This window comes from Sycon ciliatum, chromosome 6 (genome assembly GCF_964019385.1).
Source record: "Sycon ciliatum chromosome 6, ocSycCili1.1, whole genome shotgun sequence".
Lineage (NCBI taxonomy): Eukaryota > Metazoa > Porifera > Calcarea > Leucosolenida > Sycettidae > Sycon > Sycon ciliatum.
Window position 1 is genome coordinate 7605146 of NC_088648.1, and position 25462 is coordinate 7630607.

Below are 25462 nucleotides of genomic sequence, written 5' to 3' on the forward strand. Positions count from 1 at the left end.
ATGTGTGTTACCTTTACACAGGCTGGTGACCTTCCTGTTCATCGTGCTGCCCTCAATGGACGTCTGGAAGTCATCAAGTACCTACTAGATTTCGAACCAGACACGATCTCTGTAAAGAACAACGTAAGTTGAGCAATCTCTACCATTGACTCTCCTTACTGTAGTCAGTTACTCTTACAGCACTCTTGAGAATCACTGTGCTAGCTGTATGTCTATTGGTGGGGGAATATCAGGCTGAAACAACAGTAACCCCACCGATCATTTGCATTGCAGAATTATTATGTGTACATAATAGCTTGTAACCTTTTACCAACTGACTTAGGATCAACCCTGCATCCTGGGAAAACGTGGGGACAAAGCATAGGGCATTATCTCCAGGGAATTGTCTTTTCTTTTGGCCAGTCCCCTGCCCGGTGTTGAGACATGCATTGGGGTTTTTCAGTATTTGCTGGCAAACAACTTGTCAACTGGCTTAATATTCAGAGTATCCGGCTGCCTTACTTGGCAATGAGTTGTACATAATATTGAATGTTAGTACATTACTGATGGATAAAGCATAGCGTTATCTGGTCATGTGTGTTACCTTCATACAGGACGGTGACCTTCCTGTTCATCGTGCTGCCTTCAATGGACGTCTGGAAGTCATCAAGTACCTACTAGATCTCCAACCAGACACGATCTCTGTAAAGAACAACGTAAGTTGAGCAATCTCTATCATTGTCTCTCCTTACTGTAGTCAGTTACTCTTACAGCACTCTTGAGGATCACTGTGCTAGCTGTATGTCTATTGGTGGGGGAATATCAGGCTGAAACAACAGCAACCTCACCAATCATTTGCTCCAAAAGTACCTGTGACTATTGGTGACTCTCCTACCCAGCACTGATACCTGCATAAAGCACCTCCCATATACCGACATCGTAGTAGTTCTGCAACTTCTAGCACTTCTGACACCATGTAGTATTCTGGTTCTTTAGGAATTAGGATACTATTGTATTATTGATTCACAGGCAATATGAAAGAGAAACCTTTTTTAAATGTGGCATCAGCAGACCCCAGCTGTAAGAGGTACTACGCGGGCGTGTACATGTGGCGGTACACGTAACTTGTGTACACGTTATGTAAGGGTTACACGTGCTCAAGAGAAACGCATAATACATAGCATGACACGACAAGTACCACAGCTGTCACTATTGTGCTAACTTTTACACGTTATGACTAATCAGAATCATGCTTATAATTCTTAGAGCTGGGTAACTACAGATAACATGTAAAACTTTAGTCACAGTAGGTTATACATCATAATTGTGTAAGATACAGACTGCAGATAGATAATACATATATGAAGGTATGATCTTGTCTTTGCCTGCACACAGAACGGTGACCTTCCTGTTCATTACGCTGCTTGGAAAGGACATCTGGACGTGGTCAAGTATCTAGTAGATCTCCAACCCGACACGGTCTCCGTAAAGAACAAAGTGAGTCGCGCAGTCTCTGTCACTGTATTGGTCCTGATTACACACTCCAAGAGTTCGCACATTTGACAAATGACTGACTACATGGTACATTCCCTATATCATGCAGGTCACTTTTCCATTGCATAATTATTATGTAAGTGTTTGTGTTTGTGTTTCGAAGACACTGTCATTCATAGCGAGGCGCTACTGTGTTGCATTAGATTTTCTGGTAGTAGCTAGGAGGAACATTTCCAGCTAATCAATCAGAGTAGTCTATATTAGGATTCCTTGACTGACAGTAGATTGTACATCATACTGGTATGTAAGATACAGACTGCAGGTAGATAATACATATATTGAGGTATGATCTTGTCTTTTCCTGCACACAGTACGGTTACCTTCCTGTTCATCACGCTTCTCGGGGTGGACGTCTGGAAGTCATCAAGTACCTACTAGATCTCCAACCAGACAAGATCTCTGTAAAGACCAACGTAAGTTGAGCAATCTCTATCATTGTCTTTCCTTACTGTAGTCAGTTACTCTTGTTGTTGTATACTTTATTTATAGTGGAAATCAAAACAGGCAAAATGCCTAATAACATTGGACCCACTGTGAATAACATGTTAAAGGATATTGTGGAAAAAAAAAAACTCTTACAGCACTCTTGAGGATCACTGTGCTAGCTGTATGTCTATTGGTGGGGGAATATCAGGCTGAAACAACAGCAACCTCACCAATCATTTGCTCCAAAAGTACCTGTGACTATTGGTGACTCTCCTACCCGGCACTGATACCTGCATAAAGCACCTCCCATATACCGACATCGTAGTAATTCTGCAACTTCTAGCACTTCTGACACCATGTAGTATTCTGGTTCTTTAGGAATTAGGATACTATTGTATTATTGATTCACAGGCAATATGAAAGAGAAACCTTTTTTAAATGTGGCATCAGCAGACCCCAGCTGTAAGAGGTACTGCGCGGGCGTGTACATGTGGCGGTACACGTAACTTGTGTACACGTTATGTAAGGGTTACACGTGCTCAAGAGAAACGCATAATACATAGCATGACATGACAAGTACCACAGCTGTCACTATTGTGCTAACTTTTACACGTTATGACTAATCAGAATCATGCTTATAATTCTTATAGCTGGGTAACTACAGATAACATGTAAAACTTTAGTCACAGTAGGTTATACATCATAATTGTGTAAGATACAGACTGTAGATTGATAAAACATGCGAATGTCTTGTTTTGTCTTTACCTGCACACAGGACGGTTCCCTTCCTGTTCATCGCGCTGCTGACAACAGACATCTGGACGTGGTCAAGTATCTAGTAGATCTCCAACCCGACACGGTCTCCGTAAAGGGCAAAGTGAGTCGAGCAGTCTCTGTCACTGTATTGATCCCAATTGCACACTCCGAAAGGTACTCTTCGGGTTCACTGGAGACAGAGGCCATCTCCTGCTGTGTCAGCCTTGGCTTCTTGGACTGGCACACTCTAGCGAAATGACCCTCCTTTCCACAGGACCGACAAGTGGAGTTTCTTGATGGGCGTTGTGAGCGATCTTTCTCTGTACTTCCACAAAACAGAAACTTGTCTGGACTCCTCCTGGAGCTCTCATACTTAGACCATAGACCATAGCCGAAGAAAGTACTCGTAGAGATGGAGAGGAAGACTTAGGTGTAGAGCCTTAGGGTTACTAGATGGAAGATGAGAGTCAGAGTATCGAAGTGTTCGGCAAGAAAGAAATGCCGGGTGTCCTATAGTCAATGCGATTCAGATGATGATGAATTGTGTTTCACGGCTTTATGGCGCACACGTAGATTGTGTGAATTCAAAGTATTGGTAGCTGTAATCATTAGGAAGCACAACCCCAACCTTTCCATCCAGAAAGAAATTGTCACTTAACTTAAACTATTCACGAAGCTTTCAGACACACACACACACACACACACACACACACACACACACACACACACACACACGCACACACACACACGCACATGCATGCACGCACCCACAGACGCACACGCACGCACACACATGCACGCGTACACACACATAACTACATTACATGCTTGCACACGGCACATATGCACACACGCGCACACACACACACCTTCCTTCCTTCCTCCTTCCTTCTTCCACTGCCATGACTGGCTACGTGGCCCCATGAGGGGCGGACCAAGAGACGTGTTGTACACAGGGCGGGGAACGGCAGACTCAGCGCGCGCGGGCTGCGCGAACAGCGTTACATTTGTGCCTCGCAATATCCTGTGGCCGACGAAAACTGCGCGCACAAGTGCCACAGATGAGGGGCTTCGCCACAGGCTCCATGCGGGACTGGACAATAGCGTCGACAGCGTCACGGCAAGTGGCCCGCTATCCCTGTCGATCTTGGACGATGTCACCAAGATGCTCCAGAGGAACGCCAACAGCCATCAAATCGCACTTTGCGGAGTCCTTCCAGCGCTTATGGGGTCCATGCGGTGGACGTTTGGACGGTAACGAGCCGTACAGCAGCTAACGAGGGATTCGATCCTGCATGCGGGACACGTGGCCAAGCCATCGAAGTCGGCAGACTTTCACTTTATCCGCGATCTCCTTCATATCGCCCCACATCTTGCACACCTGGAGAGAGGAGATGTGCTCCTCTATCTGCCAGCCACGATTGACCTTCAGGATGGAACGCACGCACTGAAGATTAAAGGATTCCAGGCGACGGACATCACGCTGCCTAACGTTCCAACTCTCAGAGCCATAAAGAAGGACGGCCAGGACAGTCACTCCATAGACAACGCCCGTAATGGCCATGTTAATAAAGCACACGCACACACACACATGTACCCGTACACACACATACATACATACATACATGAACACATGCATACACCTTGAACCTTGAACCTTGAACGCCCATTGCCGTAGCAATGATAGCGATGGCTTCCTCACACTGAGGTTCTAGACCCGAAATCTGCAGTATGGCGCATGCCGCTTGAGGTCACCAGGACGGCGGAACACTCTGTCACAGCAGTAGTTGGGGCACGGGATGTCTGGGGCTTCCTTCTCGACCCTCTGTTGACAATACTGAAACCAGACGGATCTCTCCTGCGCTGTGTCATACCAGTCCGCTTCAGACTAACCGATGACAGTAAATTCCGAGGACACAACATCCCGCCAGCACATCTTGGGACCATGTTGCGGGCGTTTGCAGGGCAGTTCGCCGACGAGCATCTACTTGGGCAGCCGGGTCTCCTTCATCCGTGCAACGTGACCAAGCCACCGCAAGCGGTGCTTCCTGATCACATCGACCATGTCGACGTCCACCCCTGTCAGCTCGCTCAGCGATGCCGACGACAATCTCTCCTCCCATTGCTCACGACGAGAGATACCGAGAATTGTGCGAATACACTGATGGTGAAAGGTGTTGAGTCGGCGAATATGACCCGCTTTGATGGGCCATGTCTCCGCGCCGTAGAGAAGAGCAGGAAGGACAATAGCACGATACACCAGCCGCTTGGTGTGGACCGAGAGAAGTACGCACTGAAATATCGGAGACCTGAGCACACCGAACAGCCTGCGCCGAACGAGCAGCGAAGTCCGCATCCACCTTTCTGTCAGCAGAGAGCACGCTGCCAAGGTACCGGAACCCGTCCACCATGTCAATCCTGCTGTCACCACCAAGTTGAACGGGATCAACTGATGTTGGTTGACCCACAGCCATGCCCTTCGTCTTTCTAATGCTGACGGTCAGTGCCATACGCACACGCATAAATACCCAGCCCCCCCCCCCACACACACCACACGTGCGCGCGCACACACACACACACACACACACAAACACACACACACACACACACACACACACACATACACACACTCAGACTCAGACTCAGATATGCCCGTCGCGGTAGCGATGATAGCGAACAGCTATGTTACACATAGCAACTTGTGCTGGGATTGCACCATTCAAAAGCTTGCAAGGCTGATGAATACACACACGCACGCACGCACACACAAATGCACACATATACAATGACGTACAACCTACACTCTACACTCTCTTGCACTGTTATTTACCTCAAGCATAGTGATTATTTACCCTCTTATTTTGGTTTTTCACTCCACCTACTCGTGTCATTAGTTCACACTAACTTGACATCTTTGCACTTTCCCCTGTTCCTTGACACATTTATATAATTATTAGTTGTATTCATGGCTAGTTATCATTGTTGAGACGTTTTTCCCTGATGAAGGCCTCATGAAAACTGGTTGAGAAAATCTAGAACTCCAAAACGAGAGAGCTTAGAAGCTCAGGGCCCTACGCTATGCTTTTTTGCCTAGCTCATCATGCATGTTATAAAAACTGATGGAATTGTTTTTTTCCATTGATCGGCTACATCAAACTTTCTCTTTGCACTCGAGGGTAATACGACACCGTCTACCACCTTGATTTACCTAGACAAAAAAGCATAGGGAAGTTATAAATTTTTCATTTCTCCTATTTTTTTAGACATAACCTGGTATTCGAACCCACACTATCGCCGTGCATGCATTCCCCCGATACACTTAGCTTACATACTCATTCTTCCAAGTTGCTTCATGTTATGATCTTGCATTTGAACGCCCTATTTGAATATTGTGGCCAGCTGTCTTTGATGGTCCGGTACGGGACAGGTACGGGATTGCGCCCGGCATCTTTTCCGTTTGCAGTTCTTCAGCCACAGCTCTCGCCTTCATTTCTGGTGCGGGTGTAATCTACTGACTTTGTACATGCGCTATAATAGACCAATCCCTTTGTCTGGGTTCGTGAAAAGGGCCACGTGTGCAAGTCAGCTCGTGTGAAGTGCATGGTTTTGTATTTAGTTGGTATGTGGCAGCTTATGGGACAAAGAGATTTTTGCTCCCCGAGCTTGTGTATGTAAATAATGTTTTACGTCGAGTATGACAGCTACAATGCCCAACCATACCACAACGAACTGATCGGCTACATCATTGCATTGCACAAAAATTCTGTCTGTTCGAATTACATGCATGATGAGCTAGCCAAAAAAAGCATAGCATAGGGCCCTGCGCGAAAGAAATAGCCTTTCTCTTTGCATTCGAGAGTAATACGACACCATCTACCACCTTGATGACCTAGGCAAAACATGGATAGGGATGTTATTTATAAATTGTTCATTTCTCCTTTTTTCCCCAAGACATAACCTGGGATTAGAACCCGCACTATTGCCCTCCATGCATTCCCCGATACACTTCGTATACATACTCATTCTTCCAAGTTGCTTCACGTTCTGATCTTGCATTTGAAAGCCCTATTTGAATATTGTGGCCAGCTGTCTTTCGTGGTACGGTACGTACGGGACAGGTACCGGATAGCGCCAGGCATGCCGATGGCACAAACAAACAAACAAACAAACACAGAATTAAAGCTGTGTGGACCTTGCATAGCTACGGGAATTAATGTTCTATTTCGTTTTTGATAAGTGCAATGTCCACCTCGCTAATTCTGCTTATGACCACATAAATGTTCATTCAGAGGCATGCATATACACTATCATCAGAAACCCGCGTGGACCCAGTTGCAAGCTCACTCAGCACCAAAACTGCACACTGGTCTGAAAAAGAATAAATACCTTCTGGCTAACAAAGCAATATCAAGCAACTGTGGCTGCCTTATAAAAAAACAATTCTAAATACTGGCCTCCAAGCTCTTACCGCCTGAATTTCTCCATATTCTGGACCCCTTCATACACTGGCATACAAAGTTAGTAACTTTGTCAGTAACTGCTACTGCCTCTAACTGTTAACTGTAAAATCAGTAACTGTTACTGACTAGGCTCCCCCCCCCCCCCCCCACCATGCATATACTCACTAGCAAACATCTCTATAATCACAACTGTGGTAAAAGCAGAGGCATGTACAAATGCTACCAAGAGAAGCAGGCTTGTAACCTTTTACCAACTGACTTAGGATCAACCCTGCATCCTGGCAAAATGTGTGGACAAAGCATAGGCCATTAGCTCCAGGGAAACGTCTTTTCTTTTGGCCAGTCCCCTGCCCGGTGTTGAGACATGCATTGGGGGTTTTCCAGTACTTGCTGACAAACAACTTGTCAACTGACTTAATATAATATTCAGAGTAGTCTATATCCGGCTGCCTTACTTGGCAATGATTTGTACATCATATTGCAGGTTAGTACATTACTGATGGATAAAGCATAGGATTATCTGGTCATGTGTGTTACCTGTACACAGAACGGTGACCTTCCTGTTCATCGTGCTGCCTACAAAGGACGTCTGGAAGTCATCAAGTACCTACTAGATCTCCAACCAGACACAATCTCTGTAAAGAACAACGTAAGTTGAGCAATCTCTACCATTGACTCTCCTTACTGTAGTCAGTTACTCTTACAGCACTCTTGAGGATCACTGTGCTAGCTGTATGTCTATTGGTGGGGGAATATCAGGCTGAAACCACAGCAACTCCACCGATCATTTGCTCCAAAAGTACCTGTGACTATTGGTGACTCTCCTACCCGGGACTGATACCTGCATAAAGCACCTCCCATATCCTGACATCGTAGTAATTCTGCAACTTCTAGCACTTCTGACACCATGTAGTATTCTGGTTCTTTAGGAATTAGGATACTATTGTATTATTGATTCACAGGCTATATGAAAGAGAAACCCTTTTTTAAATGTGGCATCAGCAGACCCCAGCTGTAAGAGGTACTACGCGGGCGCGTACATGTTGCGGTACACGTAACTTGTGTACACGTTATGTAAGGGTTACACGTGCTCAAGAGAAACGCATAATACATAGCATGACACGACAAGTACCACAGCTGTCACTATTGTGCTAACTTTTACACGTTATGACTAATCAGAATCATGCTTATAATTCTTAGAGCTGGGTAACTACAGATAACATGTAAAACTTTAGTCACAGTAGGTTATACATCATAATTGTGTAAGATACAGACTGTAGATAGATAACACATGCGAATGTCTTGTTTTGTCTTTACCTGCACACAGTCCGGTTCCCTTCCTGTTCATCGCGCTGCTAACAACGGCCATCTGGACGTGGTCAAGTACCTAGTAGATCTCCAACCCGACACGGTCTCCATAAAGAACAAAGTGAGTCGAGCAGTCTCTGTCACTGTATTGGTCCTGATTACACACTCCAAGAGTGTGCATATTTGGCAAATGACTAACTACATGGTACATTCCCTATATCATGCAGGTCACTTTTCCATTGCAGAATTATTATGTGTACATAATAGCTTGTAACCTTTTACCAACTGACTTAGGATCAACCCTGCATCCTGGGAAAACGTGGGGACAAAGCATAGGCCATTATCTCCAGGGAATTGTCTTTTCTTTTGGCCAGTCCCCTGCCCGGTGTTGAGACATGCATTGGGGTTTTCCAGTATTTGCTGGCAAACAACTTGTCAACTGGCTTAATATTCAGAGTATCCGGCTGCCTTACTTGGCAATGAGTTGTACATAATATTGAATGTTAGTACATTACTGATGGATAAAGCATAGGGTTATCTGGTCATGTGTGTTACCTTCATACAGGACGGTGACCTTCCTGTTCATTGTGCTGCCATCAATGGACGTCTGGAAGTCATCAAGTACCTACTAGATCTCCAACCAGACACGATCTCTGTAAAGAACAACGTAAGTTGAGCAATCTCTATCATTGTCTTTCCTTACTGTAGTCAGTTACTCTTACAGCACTCTTGAGGATCACTGTGCTAGCTGTATGTCTATTGGTGGGGGAATATCAGGTTGAAACAACAGCAACCTCACCAATCATTTGCTCCAAAAGTACCTGTGACTATTGGTGACTCTCCTACCCGGCACTGATACCTGCATAAAGCACCTCCCATATACCGACATCGTAGTAATTCTGCAACTTCTAGCACTTCTGACACCATGTAGTATTCTGGTTCTTTAGGAATTAGGATACTATTGTATTATTGATTCACAGGCAATATGAAAGAGAAACCTTTTTTAAATGTGGCATCAGCAGACCCCCAGCTGTAAGAGGTACTACGCGGGCGTGTACATGTTGCGGTACACGTAACTTGTGTACACGTTATGTAAGGGTTACACGTGCTCAAGAGAAACGCATAATACATAGCATGACACGACAAGTACCACAGCTGTCACTATTGTGCTAACTTTTACACGTTATGACTAATCAGAATCATGCTTATAATTCTTAGAGCTGGGTAACTACAGATAACATGTAAAACTTTAGTCACAGTAGGTTATACATCATAATTGTGTAAGATACAGACTGTAGATAGATAACACATGCGAATGTCTTGTTTTGTCTTTACCTGCACACAGGACGGTGAGCTTCCTGTTCATCGCGCAGCTTTGAACGGACATCTGGACGTGGTCAAGTATCTAGTAGATCTCCAACCCGACACGGTCTCCGTAAAGAACAAAGTGAGTCGAGCAGTCTCTGTCACTGTATTGGTCCTGATTACACACTCCAAGAGTGTGAAATTTGAGAGGTACTAAGAGGTACTACGCGGGCGTGTACATGTGGCGGTACACGTAACTTGTGTACACGTTATGTAAGGGTTACACGTGCTCAAGAGAAACGCATAATACATAGCATGACACGACAAGTACCACAGCTGTCACTATTGTGCTAACTTTTACACGTTATGACTAATCAGAATCATGCTTATAATTCTTAGAGCTGGGTAACTACAGATAACATGTAAAACTTTAGTCACAGTAGGTTATACATCATAATTGTGTAAGATACAGACTGTAGATAGATAACACATGCGAATGTCTGGTTTTGTCTTTACCTGCACACAGTACGGTTCCCTTCCTGTTCATCACGCTGCTCACAACGGACATCTGGACGTGGTCAAGTATCTAGTAGATCTCCAACCCGACACGGTCTCCGTAAAGGACAAAGTGAGTCGAGCAGTCTCTGTCACTGTATTGGTCCCAAGTGCACACTCCAAAAGGTACTCTTCGGGTTCACTGGAGACAGAGGCCATCTCCTGCTGTGTCAGCCTTGGCTTCTTGGACTGGCACACTCTAGCGAAATGACCCTCCTTTCCACAGGACCGAAAAGTGGAGTTTCTTGATGGGCGTTGTGAGCGATCTTTCTCTGTACTTCCACAAAACAGAAACTTGTCTGGACTCCTCCTGGAGCTCTCATACTTAGACCATAGACCATAGCCGAAGAAAGTACTCGTAGAGATGGAGAGGAAGACTTAGGTGTAGAGCCTTAGGGTTACTAGATGGAAGATGAGAGTCAGAGTATCGAAGTCTTCGGCAAGAAAGAAATGCCGGGTGTCCTATAGTCAATGCGGTTCAGATGATGATGAATTGTGTTTCACCGCTTTATGGCGCACACGTAGATTGTGTGAATTCAAAGTATTGGTAGCTGTAATCATTAGGAAGCACAACCCCAACCTTTCCATCCAGAAAGAAATTGTCACTTAAAGGGGAAGTTAAGGCAAAAATTAAAATTTCACCAGTTGTAGTCTTCGGGGTGCTGAGTCGAATGGTCGTGGTCCGAGGAAGCTGAGACGCTCCCTTCCTACAGGAATCCCAATCGAACTCGCGCACTTCCACCGAAACTGGGTGACTGCGCCCTACTAGATGGGGATTTGTATGCAAAATGTCACTAAAAGCGCCATTTCGTTCTTATAAAAGCATGGATGACCGCGATTGGCCCATATGTTGTAGTCTTTTGGACGCTGAGTCGACTGGTTTTGGTCCGAAAAGGCTGCGATGCAGCGTTCCTCCTTTATTCCCAATCGAACATGGTTGAAGAAGCGGTCACGTGCTCCTGCGTACACCAGTCACCTGGTCACCGTGCCTGCAGGGTACAACTTACTAGCCTGTTTGACCTTTTTTGGGTGCAATCCTGTCACTCGAGTTAAACTCGAGTTGAACCTTGGTGTGAAAGTTGTCACCTGCTGGCGTGGTGACCAGGTGATTTGGGCACCCAGCACCACGTGACCGCTTGTTCAACCATGTTCGATTGGGAATAAAGGAGGAACGCTGCATCGCAGCCTTTTCGGACCAAAACCAGTCGACTCAGCGTCCAAAAGACTACAACATATGGGCCAATCGCGGTCATCCGTGCTTTTATAAGAACGAAATGGCGCTTTTAGTGACATTTTGCATACAAATCCCCATCTAGTAGGGCGCAGTCACCCAGTTTCGGTGGAAGTGCGCGAGTTCGATTGGGATTCAAGTAGGAAGGGAGCGTCTCAGCTTCCTCGGACCAAGACCATTCGACTCAGCACCCCGAAGACTACAACTGGTGAAATTTTAATTTTTGCCTTAACTTCCCCTTTAACTTAAACTATTCACAAAGCTTTCAGACACACACACACACACACACACACACACACACACACGCACATGCATGCACGCACCCACAGACGCACACGCACGCACACACATGCACGCGTACAACCACATAACTACATTACATGCTTACAAACGGCACATACGCACACACGCGCACACACACACACACCTTCCTTCCTTCCTCCTTCCTTCTTCCACTGCCATGACTGGCTACGTGGCCCCATGAGGGGCGGACCAAGAGACGTGTTGTACACAGGGCGGGGAACGCCAGACTCAGCGCGCGCGGGCTGCGCGAACAGCGTTACATTTGTGCCTCGCAATATCCTGTGGCCGACGAAAACTGCGCGCACAAGTGCCACAGATGAGGGGCTTCGCCACAGGATCCATGCGGGACTGGACAATAGTGTCGACAGCGTCACGGCAAGTGGCCCGCTATCCCTGTCGACCTTGGACGATGTCACCAAGCTGCTCCAGAGGAACACCAACAGCCATCAAGTCGCACTTTGCGGAGTCCTTCCAGCGCTTATGGGATCCATGCGGTGGACGTTTGGACGGTAACGAGCCGTACAGCAGCTGACGAGGGATTCGATCCTGCATGCGGGACACGTGGCCAAGCCATCGAAGTTGGCAGACTTTGACTTTATCCGCGATCTCCTTCATATCGCCCCACATCTTGCACATCTGGAGAGAGGAGATGTGCTCCTCTATCTGCCAGCCACGATTGACCTTCAGGATGGAACGCACGCACTGCAGATGAAAGGATTCCAGGCAACGGACATCACGCTGCCTAACGGTCCAACTCTCAGAGCCATAAAGAAGGACGGCCAGGACAGTCACTCAATAGACAACGCCCTTAATGGCCATGTTAATAAAGCACACACACACACGCACACACACACATGTACCCGTACACACACATACATACATACACACATGAACACATGCATACACCTTGAACCTTGAACCTTGAACGCCCATTGCCGTAGCAATGATAGCGATGGCTTCCTCACACTGAGGTTCTAGACCCGAAATCTGCAGTATGGCGTATGCCGCTTGAAGTCACCAGGATGGCGGAACACTCTGTCACAGCTTTAGTTGGGGCACGGGATGTCTGGGGCTTCCTTCTCGACCCTCTGTCGACAATACTGAAACCAGACGGATCTCTCTGCGCTGTGTCATACCAGTCCGCTTCAGACAAACCGATGACAGTAAAGTCCGAGGGCACAACATCCCGCCAGCGCATCTTGGGACCATGTTGCGGGCGTTTGCAGGGCAGTTCGCCGACCAGCATCTACTTGGGCAGCCGGGTCTCCTTCATCCGTGCAACGTGACCAAGCCACCGCTAGCGGTGCTCCTGATCACATCAACCATGTCAACGTCCACCCCTGTCAGCTCACTCAGCGATGCCGACGACAATCTCTCCTCCCATTGCTCACGACGAGAGATACCGAGAATTGTGCGAATACACTGATGGTGAAAGGTGTTGAGTCGGCGAATATGACCCGCTTTGATGGGCCATGTCTCCGCGCCGTAGAGAAGAGCAGGAAGGACAATAGCACGATACACCAGCCGCTTGGTGTAGACCGAGAGATGTATGCACTGAAATATCGGAGACCTGAGCACGCCGAACAGGCGGGACGCCTGCGCCAAACGAGCAGCGAAGTCCGCATCCACCGTTCTCTCAGCAGAGAGCACGCTGCCAAGGTACCGGAACCCGTCCACCATGTCAATCCTGCTGTCACCACCGAGTTGAACGGGATCAATTGATGTTGGTTGACCCACAGCCATGCCCTTCGTCTTTCTAATGCTGACGGTCAGTCCCATACGCACACACATAAATACACAGCCCCCCCCCCCTTCCCCCCCCCACACACACCACACGTGCGCGCGCACACACACACACACACACACACACACACAAACACACACACACAAACACACACACACAAACACACACACACACACACACAAACACACACACACACACACATGCACACACTCAGACTCAGACTCAGCCATGCCCTTCGCGGTAGTGATGATAGCGAACAGGTATGTTAGACATAGCAACTTGTGCTGGGATTACACCATTCAACAGCTTACAAGGCTGGTGAATACACACACGCACGCACGCACACACACACACGCACACATACACGCGACGTACAACCTACACTCTACACTCTCTTGCACTGTTATTTACCTCAAGCGTAGTGATTATTTACCCTCTTATTTTGGTTTTCACTCCACCTACGCATGTCATTAGTTCACACTAACTTGACATCTTTGCACTTTCCCCTGTTCCTTGACACATTTATATAATTATTAGTTGTATTCATGGCTAGTTATCATTGTTGAGACGTACTTCCCTGATGAAGGCCTCATGAAAACTGGTTGAGAAAATCTAGAACTCCAAAACGAGAGAGCTTGGAAGCTCAGGGCCCTACGCTATGCTTTTTTGCCTAGCTCATCATGCATGTTATTAGAACTGATGGAATTGTTTTTTTTTCCATTGATTGGCTACATCAAACTTTCTCTTTGCACTCGAGGGTAATACGACACCGTCTACCACCTTGATTTACCTAGACAAAAAAGCATAGGGAAGTTATAAATTTTTCATTTCTCCTGTTTTTTTTTAGACATAACCTGGGATTCTAACCCGCATCGCCCTGCATGCATTCCCCCGATACACTTCGCTTACATTCTCATTCTTCCAAGTTGCTTCATGTTATGATCTTGCATTTGAACGCCCTATTTGAATATTGTGGCCAGCTGTCTTTGATGGTCCGGTACGGGACAGGTACAGGATTGCGCCCGGCATCTTTTCCGTTTGCCGTTCTTCAGCCACAGCTCTCACCTTCATCTCTGGTGCGGGTGTAATCTACTGACTTTGTACATGCGTTATAATAGACCAATCCCTTTGTCTGGGTTCGTGAAAAGGGCCACGCGTGCAAGTCAGCTCGTGTGAAGTGCATGGTGTTTTGTATTTAGTTGGTATGTGGCGGCTTATGGGACAGAGAGACTTTTGCTCCCCGAGCTTGTGTATGTAAATAGTTTTTTTACGTTGAGTATGACAGCTACAATGCCCAACCATACCACAACGAACTGATCGGCTACATCATTGCGTTGCCAAAAAATTCTGTCTGTTCGAATTACATGCATGATAAGCTAGCCAAAAAGAGCATAGCATAGGGCCCTGCGCAAAAGAAGTAGCCTTTCTCTTTGCATTCGAGAGTAATACGACACCATCGACAACCTTGATTACCTACGCAAAACATGGATAGGGATGTTATTTATAAATTGTTCATTTCTCCTTTTTTTCCCCAAGACATAACCTAGGATTAGAACCCGCACTATCGCCCTCCATGCATTCCCCGATACACTTCGCATACAACTCATTCTTCCAAGTTGCTTCACGTTATGATCTTGCATTTGAAAGCCCTATTTGAACATTGTGGCCAACTGTCTTTCGTGGTACGGTACGTACGGGACAGGTAAGGGATAGCGCCAGGCATGCCGATGGCACAAGCAAACAAACAAACAAACACAGAATTAAAGCTGTGTGAACCTTGCATAGCTACGGGAATTAATGTTCTATTTCGTTTTTGATAAGTGCAATGTCCACCTCGCTAATTCTGCTTATGACCACATTAATGTTCATTCAGAGGCATGCATATGCACTATCATCAGAAACCCGCGTGGACCCAGTTACAAGCTCACTCAGCACCAAAACTGCACACTGGTCTGAAAAATAATAAATACCTTCTGGCTAACAAAGCAATATCAAGCAACTGTGGCTGCCTTATAAAAAATAAAATTCTAAATACTGGCCTCCAAGCTCTTACCGCCTGAATTTCTCCATATTCTGGACCCCTTCATACACTGGCATACAAAGTTAGTAACTTTGTCAGTAACTGCTACTGACTCTAACTGTTAACTGTAAAGTCAGTAACTGTTACTGACTAGGCTCCCCCCCCCCCCCCCATGCACATACTCACTAGCAAAAACTCTATCATCACAACTGCGGTAAAAGCAGAGGCATGTACAAATGCTACCAAGAGATGCAGGCTTGTAACCTTTTACCAACTGACTTAAGATCAACCCTGCATTCTGGGAAAACTTGGGGACAAAGCATAGGTCATTAGCTCCAGGGAAACGTCTTTTCTTTTGGCCAGTCCCCTGCCCGGTGTTGAGACATGCATTGGGGTTCTCCAGTACTTGCTGGCAAACAACTTGTCAACTGGCTTGATATTCAGAGTAGTCTACATCCGGCTGCCTTACTTGGGAGTGAGTTGTACATCATATTGAAGGTTAGTACATTACTGATCGATAAAGCATAGGGTTATCTGGTCATGTGTGTTACCTTCATACAGGACGGTGACCTTCCTGTTCATGGTGCTGCCTTCAATGGACGTCTGGAATTCATCAAGTACCTACTTGATCTCCAACCAGACACGATCTCTGTAAAGAACAACGTAAGTTGAGCAATCTCTACCATTGACTCTCCTTACTGTAGTCAGTTACTCTTACAGCACTCTTAAGGATCACTGTGCTAGCTGTATGTCTATTGGTGGGAATATCAGGCTGAAACAACAGCAACCTCACCAATCATTTGCTCCAAAAGTACCTGTGACTATTGGTGACTCTCCTACCCGGCACTGATACCTGCATAAAGCACCTGCCATATACCGACATCGTAGTAATTCTGCAACTTCTAGCACTTCTGACACCATGTAGTATTCAGGTTCTTTAGGAATTAGGATACTATTGTATTGTTGATTCACAGGCTATATGAAAGAGAAACCTTTTTTAAATGTGGCATCAGCAGACCCCCAGCTGTAAGAGGTACTACGCAGGCGTGTACATGTGGCGGTACACGTAACTTGTGTACACGTTATGTAAGGGTTACACGTGCTCAAGAGAAACGCATAATACATAGCATGACACGACAAGTACCACAGCTGTCACTATTGGGCTAACTTTTACACGTTATGACTAATCAGAATCATGCTTATAATTCTTAGAGCTGGGTAACTACAGATAACATGTAAAACTTTAGTCACAGTAGGTTATACATCATAATTGTGTAAGATACAGACTGTAGATTGATAACACATGCGAATGTCTTGTTTTGTCTTTACCTGCACACAGGACGGTGAGCTTCCTGTTCATCGCGCTGCTTTGAACGGACATCTGGACGTGGTCAAGTATCTAGTAAATCTCCAACCCGACACGGTCTCCGTAAAGAACAAAGTGAGTCGAGCAGTCTCTGTCACTGTATTGGTCCTGATTACACACTCCAAGAGTGTGACATTTGGCAAATGACTGACTACATGGTACATTCCCTATATCATGCAGGTCACTTTTCCATTGCATAATTATTATGTAAGTGTTTGTGTTTGTGTTTCGAAGACACTGTCATTCATAGCGAGGCGCTATTGTGTTGCAATAGATTTTCTGGTAGTAGCTAGGAGGAACATTTCCAGCTAATCAATCAGAGTAGTCTATATTAGGATCCCTTGACTGACAGTAGATTGTACATCATAATGGTATGTAAGATACAGACTGCAGATAGATAATACATATATTGAGGTATGATCTTGTCTTTGCCTGCACACAGAACGGTGACCTTCCTGTTCATTACGCTTCTCGGGGTGGACGTCTGGAAGTCGTCAAGTATCTACTAGATCTCCAACCCTACACAGTTTCCGTGAAGGGAATTGTGAGTCAAATATTCTCTGGCACTGTAATTATTATGGGTGTATAACACAAGAGTGTGCAACTTTGGCCAATGACTGACTAGAATCTAGATTCCCTACATCAGCCCGCATCGAAAAAGTCCTTAGTTTCGTGTAACCAGACCGACCTCTGTTTTGAGCACAGACCGATTCTTCTTTGTTGTATGCACTCATGCATATGTACATCATACGCATGTGGATATACATGTACGTGCTCGCACTTCAAGTTGTGCCAAAGCCAAGGATCTTTCTTCCTGCTCCTGGTTATGCTCTGGCCGGCTAGACATTCCGGTCCTTTGTTTCGAGTAGACTCGATTGAGTCGGATTTGTTGCATGGTGGTTCTATTTGCCAAACGTAACGTGTTCGACACTGACATAATTTAGTTTAGAGATTTTAATGTCAAAACGTTTCCGTCACTATGCTGACGGCGGCTGGACCGTCCTCAACAGCTGCATTGTTCAAGTTACGTACCTGGAGCAATTGTTTGGCTACTCTTCATCCAGAAGACGTCACTCACTTCAAAGCGGTATTTACTTCTGAAACCGGGTCATGCCGCAAGGGTGCTTGCAGGAGTTAAAGGGGAAGTATACCCTAAAATCAAATTTTCACCAGTTGTAGTCTTCTGGGTGCTGAGTCGAATGGTCTTGGTCCGAGGAAGCTGCGACGCTCCCTTCCTACTTGAATCCCAATCGAACTCGCGCACTTCCACCGAAACTGGGTGACTGCGCCCTACGAGATGGGGATTTGTATGCAAAATGTCACTAAAAGCGCCATTTCGTTCTTACTAAAGCACGGATGACCGCGATTGGCCCATATGTTGTAGTCTTTTGGACGCTGAGTCGACTGGTTTTGGTCCGAAAAGGCTGCGATGCAGCGTTCCTCCTTTATTCCCAATCGAACATGGTTGAACAAGCGGTCACGTGCTCCTGGGTGCCCAAATCACCTGGTCACCGCGCCAGCAGGCGACAACTTTCACACCAAGGTTCAACTCGAGTTCAACTCGAGTGACAGGACTGCACCCAAAAAAGGTCAAACAGGCTAGTAAGTTGTACCCTGCAGGCACGGTGACCAGGTGACTGGTGTACGCAGGAGCACGTGACCGCTTGTTCAACCATGTTCGATTGGGAATAAAGGAGGAACGCTGCAACGCAGCCTTTTGGAACCAAAACCAGTCGACTCAGCGTCCAAAAGACTACAACATATGGGCCAATCGCGATCTTCCGTGCTTTTATAAGAACGAAATGGCGCTTTTAGTGACATTTTGCATACAAATCCCCATCTAGTAGGGCGCAGTCACCCAGTTTCGGTGGAAGTGCGCGAGTTCGATTGGGATTCAAGTAGGAAGGGAGCGTCTCAGCTTCCTCGGACCAAGACCATTCGACTCAGCACCCCGAAGACTACAACTGGTGAAAATTTGATTTTAGGGTATACTTCCCCTTTTATAATGTAGGACTTTAATTGGAGTTCGGACGATGATTCTTTTTCTTTGGGTTGAAGCAACAGGAAGATGTAGTTCCTGGCCCGCCACGGTTGCTGAACGATGTGTTGATGCCCAACGTCTTGGAGATCTGCTGTGCGCGGTGTCTTAGTTTACGACCAGTTTGACTGTTCTTTTTTACTCTCTTTCTCACTCCTGTGTGCAGCCACACCATATATTCTCACAGCCCTAACACACCTCACTCACACGCACGCACCCCCCCCCCCCCCACCCCCCACACACACGCACCATCAACAACAATCAACCCTCTCTTCTGCGGGGACAGCAGCAACAGCAAGAAGAAAAAGAATACTCGGGATCCCTTGTCTGCTAGCCCACTCTTGCCAGCACTGAAATGTCGATGAATACTTGGTCACCGTTCCCAGTGCCCTACTCGCCAGCATGACTTCTAGAATCTTCCTGGATAGGTTCATGAGTTCCTGGGTTGCGTTTGAACCGCCCTCAGCTCTAGGCATGAACACAAGATCATAATGTGAGGAGCCTGTCAGCGACGTCGTCAGCGTTAGCATTGGCTTCAGCATCTACAGCAGCTATCAGCATCACTTGAAGAGAATTACGCGCTCATTACCAATGGGGACTCTGAGCCACCATGTTGGTCAGCAACAGCATGAGCAGCAGCATCTTCCCGCCCTGCGAGCTACGACATCGTCATTGGCATCACCAGCAGCATCCACCCACCTTGCGAGCAATGACATTGTCAGCGGCATCTGCCTCCTGCCTCCAGGCAACGATGTTCCCTGAACACCAATATAGGACAATGCCTCGCGCACCGTGCACTCACATGTGTTCGCGCCACACAGCCATCGCAATTGTGTCAGTACACAAATCAGCAACTGTTATTCCTCACGCACAGTCTTAAAGCCAGCATTTCTGAAAATTAATGCTTGCCCCTCCCCCAGCAAGTTGTGAGGGCAGATACTTTCGAGAAACGTGCTTTCCTCATGGGGTAGCATTATGTGCCATGGCTGCAGAACATGTTTAACCCATTCAGCGCTACTGGGCCTTGCCTATGGTACTCTGCATATAAAATGCTAAAAACAAGGCAAATAGAAAGTTCTAAAACTCCAGGGTTCTGGCAACTGGTGTCCTCAAATATTTTGGAAATGATTGCCAAGGCTATCAACCACAGGGTGACAGAATCGATACAGTCCCCGAAAAGAAAAGCGCTTCACAATAGGGGACGCAAGTCTGCTCAAATTGCGTGAAATACGCTAAATGTGTGCAATTGCAGCTGAAAGATCGCTAAAAAGAGAAGAAAAAAAGACGCATACTGTTACCAAGCGGGATTCGTACCAACAACCTATCGTACTAGAGGCAGGACCATGATCCAACTGACTAACAGTGCTTTTACACACCAGACAGTGACAGAAATCATTATATCCCATGACGTCTATAGACGTCATCCCGCGCATGGGGGGCATTTTCAATGACGTTTATAGACGTCATCAGCGTTCAATGGGTTAAAGGGGAAGTATACCCTAAAATCAAATTTTCACCAGTTGTAGTCTTCGGGGTGCTGAGTCGAATGGTCTTGGTCCGAGGAAGCTGCGACGCTCCCTTCCTACTTGAATCCCAATCGAACTCGCGCACTTCCACCGAAACTGGGTGACTGCGCCCTACTAGATGGGGATTTGTATGCAAAATGTCACTAAAAGCGCCATTTCGTTCTTATAAAAGCACGGATGACCGCGATTGGCCCATATGTTGTAGTCTTTTGGACGCTGAGTCGACTGGTTTTGGTCCGAAAAGGCTGCGATGCAGCTTTCCTCCTTTATTCCCAATCGAACATGGTTGAAGAAGCGGTCACGTGGTCCTGGTTGCCCAAATCACCTGGTCACCGCGCCAGCAGGCGACAACTTTCACACCAAGGTTCAACTCGAGTGACAGGACTGCACCCAAAAAAGGTCAAACAGGCTAGTAAGTTGTACCCTGCAGGCACGGTGACCAGGTGACTGGTGTACGCAGGAGCACGTGACCGCTTGTTCAACCATGTTCGATTGGGAATAAAGGAGGAACGCTGCATCGCAGCCATTTCGGACCAAAACCAGTCGACTCAGCGTCCAAAAGACTACAACATATGGGCCAATCGCGGTCATCCGTGCTTTTATAAGAACGAAATGGCGCTTTTAGTGACATTTTGCATACAAATCCCCATCTAGTAGGGCGCAGTCACCCAGTTTCGGTGGAAGTGCGCGAGTTCGATTGGGATTCAAGTAGGAAGGGAGCGTCTCAGCTTCCTCGGACCAAGACCATTCGACTCAGCACCCCGAAGACTACAACTGGTGAAAATTTGATTTTAGGGTATACTTCCCCTTTAAGATTCTCAAAACCCTGGGTATTAGGTGGAACGGTGGTGTAAGCCACACAATTTCTGTTGACCTATCAACCATAAAAGCATCGATCTCATCACATCCCGGGTTCCACCACCATGAACAGAAATGCTTTATCTGTTTCGTCCTCAGACTTGTGAAGCAATCTAGTGTATGGGGACCTCACAAACGCTCGATTTGTTCAAAAACAGCCGGGCTCAGCCGTCAGTCATCTGTGTCAACTATTTTCGAATAATAGTTCTCGAGTCCATTTTGCTCTCTGGCCACCCATCCGGCAATCAGGCAGATTCTGTGCTTCATGCGCACCTGGAGGATTCGCATGGTTTCCCGTTGCAATCTTCCAGTTCATCATTCGGCTTGCAGCTCTTATACAGACAGCAATTATTCTATGTGACAAGACTCCCATGTATATCTGCAAAATACTGTTAGAATGGTTTCTTTTAGAAAACACAGCACAAAATAATGAACACATAACTGTAGAGAATAAAAATATAATTGTGTGTACTCATATCACAACCATAGCGACGAATAAAGTATTCCAGGACGTTCGCATTCGTGACCCAAATCTTTGTAAACAAAAAGAAAATGTCACCGCACTTACACTCTTCCATTACATTCACACTCACATGCACTTGAACATGCCTGTACATTGCCACACTGCACTTGCTGAATTTCCTATCATTTCTCACCTATATAGTTTTTATTACCAGTGCAAATTGTTCCGAAGGTTGTGCAATTTTTCTTACATTTCTTGTATCGGCACAGTGGGTTGGTCTAAGACCATGATTGAGAAACGAGAGGTACTTAGGCCTTGGGCCTATGGTTGGTGGATCTGATCTATCCTCCCCCACCAATTAGGAGCCGCATCTGAGGCCTGATCATGGGGTGGTGGCGTCCCACGGAAGCGGAAAGGTGGTTCTTGACCAGGGAGTTGCACGACTCCTTGTTCTTGACCTGCCCGTTACGCGAACCCGTCAAATTCGTGTATCCTCATGTTGTTTCACTCCAAGTGTATAAATCCTATTGTAGTTTCATCATTGTCTTTCGTCACGAATTCCATTGATAATTGTGACAAGAAAATGTTCTGAAATACTTTTTTCGTCGCTATGGTTGTGATATGAGTGCGCATATAGTTTTATTCATTGCATTATTAAGATTATTGTCTCCACGTCGCCTTTTTACATAACTGTAGAGCACGAGAATACAGTACAATTATTGTGGATCGCTCTGGTCATAGATGGCAACATTGCTTTCAGAGATATGGGAAAGGGTTGCTTGATGTTGACCGCACAGGATCCATCCATTCCACGATATGGCAATTGTCATCAATTCCAGTAGAGTACAGGCACTCGTGCTATCAACATGTCGGTTTGGTTGTTTCTGCTATGGCTGTGTTTAGGATGGGAGAACTCCTCTTGGTCAAGCAGTGTACGGGAAGAAAGTAGATTGTGTACCCTACTTGCTGGAAGTCACCTGGACCAAGCTAGCATATGATGAGGTAAGAGTTGAAAAAAGTAGGTTGTGTGATGAATAGGTCTACCAGTTTTGTCTGTGAAAACATGCTCGGTTACTGTGAAAACCTTTGCTCTGGAACTACTCCCCCCCCCCTCACCTGGACAAGTTCTTATCAGTTTGATATGATTGTTGTTCCTGAAACACGTAGCTTTACATAAGGTTGGATAACATAGACGATCTCTATGGAAGCCGATTGGAATATGATGAAAGAGTACTTTCTGCAGATTAAATGCGTTAGAAAAGACTAGCATGCGTTTTTCTCTAGTCTCTTTCCTCACTGTCTACTTCAAGGTGTGTTGAGTGTCATCATCGTGTACAGTGCATCTCTGTTTACCCTTCACTTTAGTCAACTTCTTTTGAGCATGATGCTAAGTATTGAGCAGTGACAGAATGTTCTATTATTTCTTACTGTGTACCTGTGCTATATACGGTGTAAGAAGTAAAATGGCGGGTGTGTTTTCTGTGGTATTTTGGATATGTGATGGTTATTGTGACTAGTGAAATTGATAACAGTGAAGAGTGTATCGCTATACAAATATTGGTTCTATGTTTCCAATCCAGGCAAAGGAGATTGTGGAGGAAGCCAGAAAGATAGCTCAAACCTACGGAAAAACGCAAGCATTGGACTTGATTAAGGTGAAACATGTCGTTAAAATTATAGGATTACTAACTCTTTGCTTGTGGATGACAGGAATGAATAATTGGTACGAGTTGGGAGTAATGACCTACCGATGTAACCAGATCAAATAGAAATACAGTTAGAAGCTGTGACAATGCACAAGACTGACAAGATTCTGAGACATTCAACACTCTGACACCTAGGTCCAACATATCTCCAAAGCGAAAAGCCAATAACGTTCAAAGGTGGAAAGCTCAGGTTAGGGAAGGCCAATGAGGAGACGTTCAGCGCAAACAGCATGATAACAAGTAATAGTTACATCTCACATGCTAACGGCGGGGTTGTGGGGGTGGGTAGGGTAGGTGTGGTGGTGGGTGGCGGGCGGTTGGAGTAGCATTGATCCTTATTGGAGACAGGAGAGAACAGGAGAAGCCCAAGATTGCGTTACATCAACACGCACAATTCGAGTAGGGAACGAGAGGGAGGATGAGAGAGAAGGAACGAAAAGCAGTGAAAGAACGAAAAGCAGTGAAAGAACGAAAAGCAGTGAAAGAACGAAAAGCAGTGAAAGAATGAAAAGCAGTGAAGAGGTAATGCAAGTGAGGGTGAAAGAGAGAAAAAGAATGGGAGAGGTCTTTCTAGATTTTTTGATGAATTCACTCAAAAACATTGCAATGATGAAGTGAATGATGGACAGAGAGCTGGCAAGATCACTATCAATGTCCCTGTTGATCGTCATTCGGGTCTCCAGGCAACAATTGACAGCCATGTATTGATAGAACCCGCAACTCACTCAGGGATAACCCTATAATTGTATTGTCACAGCAATGGGATACCTGGTCGGAGCTGATTGCTCACAATCACCAGCAGTGGTAGGCACTGAAATTGGCTATTGAAATGTTCTGGCTAAGAGCAGATCATCCAAGAGTAACAACAGAGGTCACGGGGAAGAGTAGATCAGGATCGCAAGGGACGACAGAGTCACTATACAATGACAAGATATGAGCCCCGGCCAGCGAAAACCAGCACTTGTGTACTTGATATCAATCATCAAAATGTGACGTCAAAGTTTGGGACGCGCAGTGAGCTGGCTTTTGAAGATTCTTTTTCGATCGAGTGGGTGTCTTTGTTGTCAAAGGAGTTTCAAGTGTCTTCAAATGTCTCTGGTCAATTGATTTTAGCGCTAGGTGAGAGCTCGTCACACGGAGGTTGAGTTTAGACACAGCGATGGCGACAGGTGTCGCGACAAAGACTTAGGTCCAGAGTTGTCAGCGCGAGACTCCCTGTACGGAGCGGCGCTGAAAGTTAGTTCGCGATCGGAATTATTTGTTTGGTGGCGATCTTGCTGAGCTTGTCCAGCAGTGGCGAGTCTCATATGCATAGCAACGAAGAGCCCTCATAAAATCGACACTGGATACTGGTGGCGACGATAGTCAGTGCTGGAGTAATAGCGACTGCGAGGAGAAGCAGAATGTCGTCCCGCTGAGCGATCCGTATTTCTACATCGACAACAATGATGCTGCAGACACTGATGGAGGGCTTCTCACGGCGCAAAACAGAGCGTAGTATTATCAGTGCTCTACCTTGCCAGATGACGCCAAGCTGGCTGCAGCCTGTGATGAGAAAGGGATCCCTAAAAACTCAAACCGGCTGAACGCTTTGGGGCAACATCTTCACGTGCTACAAAACGCGAGTATTCGCTCATATCATTGAAACACAATTATGCTGAAATCATGGTCTGAATGAAAGTGTGCAAGAGAGTGGATGTCTGTGGTATTGGTGAGCACATCTATCAGTATGGCAAGCTTTGTCACAACGCTCTAACTGCCAGCACAGAGGTCCCTGAACACAATTTGGAAGGCCAGCCACCAATCATCCGCGTTTTGCACTCTGGTGTTGTAAAGAAGGTAGTGATGTATACGGAATATCGTC

General features: G+C 46.1%; 1 protein-coding gene across 1 annotated transcript in view; it reads left to right on the top strand.

The window, feature by feature from the left end:
- Window positions 1-25462, top strand: part of LOC135820000 (uncharacterized) — a 40560-nt gene continuing 15098 nt past the window's right edge. The window contains exons 1-15 of the mRNA XM_065333300.1: window positions 1-123; window positions 594-695; window positions 1375-1476; window positions 1845-1946; window positions 2735-2836; window positions 7723-7824; window positions 8503-8604; window positions 9049-9150; window positions 9829-9930; window positions 10315-10416; window positions 16203-16304; window positions 16981-17082; window positions 17450-17551; window positions 22796-22894; window positions 23473-23547. Of these exons, the coding sequence (XP_065189372.1) occupies window positions 1-123; window positions 594-695; window positions 1375-1476; window positions 1845-1946; window positions 2735-2836; window positions 7723-7824; window positions 8503-8604; window positions 9049-9150; window positions 9829-9930; window positions 10315-10416; window positions 16203-16304; window positions 16981-17082; window positions 17450-17551; window positions 22796-22894; window positions 23473-23547 (1521 nt within the window). The remainder of the gene's footprint in view (window positions 124-593; window positions 696-1374; window positions 1477-1844; window positions 1947-2734; window positions 2837-7722; window positions 7825-8502; window positions 8605-9048; window positions 9151-9828; window positions 9931-10314; window positions 10417-16202; window positions 16305-16980; window positions 17083-17449; window positions 17552-22795; window positions 22895-23472; window positions 23548-25462) is intronic.